Source organism: Poecilia formosa, unplaced genomic scaffold (genome assembly GCF_000485575.1).
Source record: "Poecilia formosa unplaced genomic scaffold, Poecilia_formosa-5.1.2 Scaffold1482, whole genome shotgun sequence".
NCBI classification, from domain to species: domain Eukaryota; kingdom Metazoa; phylum Chordata; class Actinopteri; order Cyprinodontiformes; family Poeciliidae; genus Poecilia; species Poecilia formosa.
In genome coordinates this window covers 2,045-8,018 of record NW_006801421.1, presented here as the reverse complement: position 1 = coordinate 8,018, position 5,974 = coordinate 2,045, and the positions used below count along the sequence as shown (strand labels likewise).

The 5,974-nt window shown below is 39.1% G+C and overlaps 1 protein-coding gene across 2 annotated transcripts; it reads left to right on the top strand.

Moving 5' to 3' along the window:
* The first annotated feature begins 1,324 nt into the window (after positions 1 to 1,324).
* Positions 1,325 to 4,365, top strand: LOC103132897 (uncharacterized). Of its 2 annotated transcripts, none has more exons than XM_016667642.1 (5): positions 1,325 to 1,564; positions 2,177 to 2,244; positions 2,816 to 3,218; positions 3,465 to 3,531; positions 3,764 to 4,365. In XM_016667642.1, the coding sequence occupies exons 3-5, from the start codon at positions 3,021 to 3,023 to the stop codon at positions 4,162 to 4,164; spliced, it is 666 nt and encodes a 221-aa protein (XP_016523128.1). In that variant the 5' UTR covers positions 1,325 to 1,564; positions 2,177 to 2,244; positions 2,816 to 3,020; the 3' UTR covers positions 4,165 to 4,365. The 2 variants fall into 2 exon arrangements, with proteins under 2 accessions (XP_016523128.1, XP_007544728.1); XM_007544666.2 differs by having other exon boundaries at positions 1,329 to 1,564; positions 3,465 to 3,633.
* The last annotated feature ends 1,609 nt before the right edge of the window (positions 4,366 to 5,974 follow it).

The window sequence follows — 5,974 nt, the reverse complement described above, 5'->3', positions numbered from 1 at the left end:
CTGCAACTCTAACCAGAAACACTGAAGTCGTCGTTTCTTCTCCGGCTTCAGCGGCTCCAAAAAGCCGCCTCTCCAAAGGAGGCCTGGAACATGGTCCACTCAGACTCCATGTCCTCCACCTCCCCCGGAACGTGTTTGAAGTTCTGCCAGAGATGGGAGTTGAAGCTCACAGGGGACTCTGCCAGACGTTCCCAGCAGACCCTCACGATACGTTTGGGCATGCCAGGTCTGACCGGCTTCCTCCCTCACCACCGGAGCCAACTCACCACCAGGTAGTGGTCAGTGGAGAGCTAAGCATCTCTGTCCAAGACATACGGCCGCAAAAACGACGAAACGATGAGAAAATCGATCATCGAACTGCTTCCTAGGTGTCCTGGTGCCAAGTGCACATATGGACACCCTTATGCCAGAACATGGTGTTCGTGATGGACAGTCCGTGACGAGCACAGAAGTCCAACAACAGAAAAACACTCGAGTTCAGATCAGGGCCGTTCCTCCCAACCACGCCCCTCCAGGTCTCATTGCCCACGTGAGCATTGAAGTCCCCCAGCAGAACATCTCGGTGGGGTTTACCCCGGTGAACGAGAGGGTAGCCTCCGTCCGTCTACTGGTGGGGGGACGGGTTCTGACTGTTGTCTGTGCTTACGGGCCAACAGCAGTTCAGATTACCCACCACTTCTTGGAGCTAATACAAGTAAATGGACCGAACTTCAGAAAGTGCCGTTCTACAAAGTATTTTAAGTTAATTCCTGTCATTGACACATTTTCTCACACACATTAATATATTTGGCAATCAAAGAAATGACTAAAGACAGAGTTTCTAACTTTTGATGTGATTATTTAATTGTTTTGGGGCATTTCTGAATCAAGAGCACAATGTTTTTATTTGATAGAAACGATTCTGATCATTTTTATATTGACATTGATGAACAGACACACTTTTACAGTGTTTTATTAAAGGATATATTTACATAGTTCCATAATTTAATGTACATTTAACATTTCAAGACAAGAAACAAATAATTGTCTTGTATTTATTTTTATACATTGAGAAATTACTTTTGATTGAAGACACTTAGATATGTTTGTAACATTTTTATTTTTATTTTTTTTGCCGGAAGAAATAGACGGGAAGCTAGCTACATTAGCCTCTTGGAGCCCAGTAGGTTCAACTGAACCTGCACTTAATACATTTAATTAGCCATGATAGAGTCACAGAATTGTTTATAGTCATGCTTGTTGTAAAATTTGAGGATCGCTATAAACACTAATGCCCCTAGGCTGTGATGATCCTTAAAGTTTTGTCTATGAGTCCCTGTCTGAATACACTGATTGTGTAACCTGGACAAAATAATCAACCCGTATTTTATTTTGGCGGGTCAAAGTTACCGCACACTTTAAGTTCCGGGTCACAGGTGAACTCGGGTCTCCTCCTGTTGTTGTTGTCGCTGTGGCTAGCTGCTTGTCTTGGCGTCTTGCAAACTTATGGAAGAATACGGCTGGATCGGGGCTTATTAACACAGCCGAAGGATTACATTGAGTGTTTTCTGTCTACCGCTCGACGGTGAGTCGTTTGTTTTACGTACTTTGTTTTTTTTTAATAGAAATCCGGTGGCGACACGCCCACTCAGTTTATGTATTAATGATTGAAAAATGGTCTTATTGCTTAAAAGGTCATTCTCTTTTTGTTAATTTTGTAGCCGAAAAGATGATATATCGTCAAAATATTAAATGGGCCCTTTGATTTTTGTAAAGTTGTCCTTTTACGATAGTTTTAGTTATTTTTCATTGATTTTGTTGACGGCCTATAGAAATCTGGGTTTAATTTCTTTGGAGCTGCGCAACAAAACAAAAAGAAAAAAAAAACAATTGTTTTTTGAAACAATACGGAAGTCGATTAAGTTGAATTGACTCTACTGTCAATTAAACTTGGATACAACTTAAAAGTGTACTTTAATTTGATCTGTAACTTTAATTTGATCTGTAATTTTAATTTGATCTGTAAACTTGATCGCGATCTTTAATTTGAAATTCATTTGAAAGATTCCTGAGAAATACTTTATGGAATATAGCTTTTTTTTTGTAATTATTGAATGTTTAGTTATTTTGGATAACAGTTTAACCCTGTTTACATGTGAACGCTAATTTGTTTTTATTTATTTATGACCTTGTTTAGGTCAGGTTTTTTTCCCACCCCCTGTGTCAACCCAGGATGGCGAGCTAAAGGATCACCGCAGCTTTGCGGTAGGACTTAAATGAACCACACTACTTTCTCATTCTGGACATATTTGCATTGGATCATGGACTAATGATTATTGATTGATGGACCATTAATCACCCTGGATTCACGAATGGACTCAAAATAGAAAAAAAACTCTTGGGTGTCATCAGGATTTATTGTTTTTGTTGCTGTTGTTTTTTTCTTGTTGTGTATTTTGGTTATATTAATAGAAAATCACAGTTATTATAAATATTATTTTATTATTATTTAATATCTTCTTAAATATATCAAAAACATAAGCTTGAATACAATAACTCCAATTTACTTTCTGTCTGATGGTGCTTTATTCACACACACGGCTCCACAGCCGAACCTTTTCTGGCTGCCTATTATTATACTTGGCCTAGTCAGGCGCCTGGCCTTAATTAGTGTTACAATTGCAGCTAGGTCATTTACTTGAGATAAAAACGAACTTGGATCATTACAGGCAAAGTTCTCTACATCTATTTTGTTTATTGCTGTTGCAACTTATGAAGAGAAATAATGAATTTCCGAAATCTGAACATTTCTTTTGTTTTTTTTTTATGTCAACAGGTTCTTCTTTGATCTCATCGTCTCACATAGATTTCTGCTCCTTCATAGCTCCAACAAAAGGCTCTTTTAAGAGCCACATCTGTCTGTTCGTCATCTTTGTGTCCTTAATTTGTCTATTCTTCACTTAATTTGTCAACAGTACCGTTTGTTTGTCCATCAGAAGTCTTTGTTGTTGTTTTTTGCACTTTGCCATCGTTTTTTAAGTATGACACGCCCCAAATTTAGGCCATGCACACATTGTCAAACGCCCAATCAGGCAAACAGAAAAATTTGTTTCGTCTGCCACCAGAGTCTTTCCACCAAAAAAATAAAAGAGAAGGTTCAGACATTCGACGATCAGTGGAGGGAAACTGTTATAAAAAACAGAAACGTTTCCAGAATAATGGATTCTGCGCAAATTGCAGTAAGTAGAAATTGTTGGACTGAAAAAGTTCTGTTAATGAGCAAAATGTAACCTGTACTCCTCTTGTTAAATTAAAATTTCTTCTCTGACTTTTTCATATGAAGATGTTGAGATGTTAACGCCACAAAGCAGACATGACTTTGAAAATATAAAATATTTTACCAATATGTTGCTAAAGATGAAAAATGACTGCTCTAATAGGACGGCGTGTTTAAGTAATTTGTTTCATGTTCTTATCAATTGCAGGTCCGCAAACTTCACGCTTTAGGCTTCAAGCCTATTTTACTTTTTGCGAGGGAAGAAAAGTCTTCAAGTAAGTGGGTTGCAGACGTAATTACTCATTTGGAGACCACTGCTACTACCAAGAATTTTCTTGAGAAGATGCAGAGGGCTTATGAGTTTCTCCTCTCATTAGGTAATGCATGTATGTGTGTGTGTGTGAGAGTGTGTGAACTTCTGTTGTGCGTTATCAAGTCCACAGAGAGCGAGCAAGATGTGTGTGTATAGATATTTATGTCTGTTTTCTGTAAAATTGTCTTTCCTAGGCACGTCTGTACCAGTGCAGCCCCACACCTCCACAGGACAGGTTTTTTCACCCAAAGAGCAGTTTACTGGTGAAAAAGCTGAGGACCTCATCGATGACCCAAAAGAGACCACAGCTGAGGAGCAGCCAAAGATCACACCACAGAACCAGGAAGAGACTGTGATCATGCTTGATCGGGTTCCTGTTTCTCCTCCTGTTGTTCCGTCCTCGCCGGTTTTCCAGAAGAAGAAAAGAGTCCGAAGCTCCTCTCCGGCTGCCTCTCCTCCCACTCTGCCATCCGTCTCTCCCATAGACCAGCCATGTCAACAGTCGTATGAATCACCTGCTGCTAATCCCACCTTGTTTAGTCGGGGTGGCCTATTTGAAAATAAGAAGAGAAAGCGCAAGTTTTGTTTTCATTAGTCCTGTGACTATTTCTTTTACATCCATCGACTTTCTTACACCGGGGGTAACTATTAGAAAAACCCAACTACCAACTGAAGGAGTCGAGCAGTAAAATGCTGCTGGTGCCTTTCTCCAGCGAGAGGCGGGGTCACCCTGGACAGGTCGCCAGTCAACACAGACACACAACCATGCACACACACACTCACACCTAGGGACAATTTAGAGAAACTAACTAATCTGACAGTCGTGTTTTTGGACTGTGGGAGGAAACCAGAGAACCCGGAGAGAACCCACCATGCAGAAAGACCCTGGGCCAGGAATCGAACCCAGAACCTTCTTGCTGCAAGGCAACACTTCTATCAACTGTGCCACTGTGCATTTAATGTACATTTCTGTTATACTAACCTCAAATTCTGAAATAATAATGATGCTTGTCTTGACCTTGTTTGTGAACCTTTGGACAAGTAAACAGTCCAAAGGTTCTAGTTCAACAGGAAGTTTAACTAACTGTCCTGGAATCATAACACAAGCCTTTGCAAATTTTACACAAGTGGGGAGAAGGAAAAGACAAGCTGGAGATGGAGATGAACAAAGATGGTGACAAAGCTTATCCACTTTGTTGCTATCTTCATCGATTTTTTTCAGACTCCTCTACTGACCTTTTGTCAAAACAGCTAGTGATAAATGGAGCAACTCTTTTTGTGTGTTGTGGAGACTCTTAAGTCAACATTGCTCTGTCCTGAGCAAGCAGCATAGATTGCTTTGATTCTCCCTCGATTCTAGAAAGACCTGCAGTCAGTCTAACAGTTGTCTGTCCTGCAGAATACCTGTGGCAGTAATCAGAGCAGAGCCAATTTTGTCAATATTACAAATAAATCACACATTTGTAAAGCAGAATAATGCTACTGTCAACACGCTCTACAACGCTTGCTGTTCCAGCTCCTCTCCCCACGACCCCACTGCACCGTGTGGGGCTGAATGAGATGGTCATATAGCAGAATGAGAGCTGAGTGATGTGGTTATTATTTCATATTTTAATGTTAATGACTTTCACTGTAACTCTTAGAAAAACCAACTACCGACTTAAGGAGTCGAGCACTAAAATGTCAAAATTCTCACAGAAAAAAAACAATTATAAACAGTTTATAAGCAACAAAAACTTGTTTTGGGTTTAGTTACACTGTAAGTATTAGTTTTTCCATTTCTGTGGTTTCTCTAAAATAGTTAAATATTAATATTTAACTACTAATGAAATAATTTCAACCTCTGACCTAATTTGAGAAAATGTGTGAATCCATGCAAAGTTTAGAAGTATAATAAAATATGAAAGTCACCACACTAGTTTTCAGTTTTTCAGTGTACACGCTTTGACTTTACTTCTTATTTTGTTTTTATAATTGTTTTTTCCTTTTCTTGTCATTAAGGTTGCTGGAAATGTAGTTGACATGACAAATGTGGTGAGACTAAAAGTTACTATTGCATCCCCAGTCAAACATGCCATGATGCACCGAGAGACACATGGCCACATGTGGAGATGAGGGGAGGGGTGATGAGAGGGACTGTGGTCTGCACAAATAAACACATTTGTTATAAACTTTGTGGTCATATTTACTTACTCTCCAGACTCTTTTTATTTCTTTCTATTTGTCTATTTTTATAAGGACAAAAAGTCAGAGCAAAACAAATTCACACAAAAAAGTCAACATACATATTTATAATGGAGGCTGTTGACGCGTCTGTTATAAATCAATTTATATTATCACACGGCCTTAGTTTTATACATTTTCTTTGTATATATGTCTTTGATCTATGTAATATATATGAAAAT

Excerpts from the sequence above, each read along its gene's own strand:
- LOC103132897 (XM_007544666.2), top strand. The coding sequence starts at position 3,021 with ATGACACGCCCCAAATTTAGGCCATGCACACATTGTCAAACGCCCAAT. Across the intron at positions 3,219-3,464 it reads TGGATTCTGCGCAAATTGCA|GTCCGCAAACTTCACGCTTT; the intron begins GTAAGTAGAAAT and ends TATCAATTGCAG. Across the intron at positions 3,634-3,763 it reads TGAGTTTCTCCTCTCATTAG|GCACGTCTGTACCAGTGCAG; the intron begins GTAATGCATGTA and ends TGTCTTTCCTAG.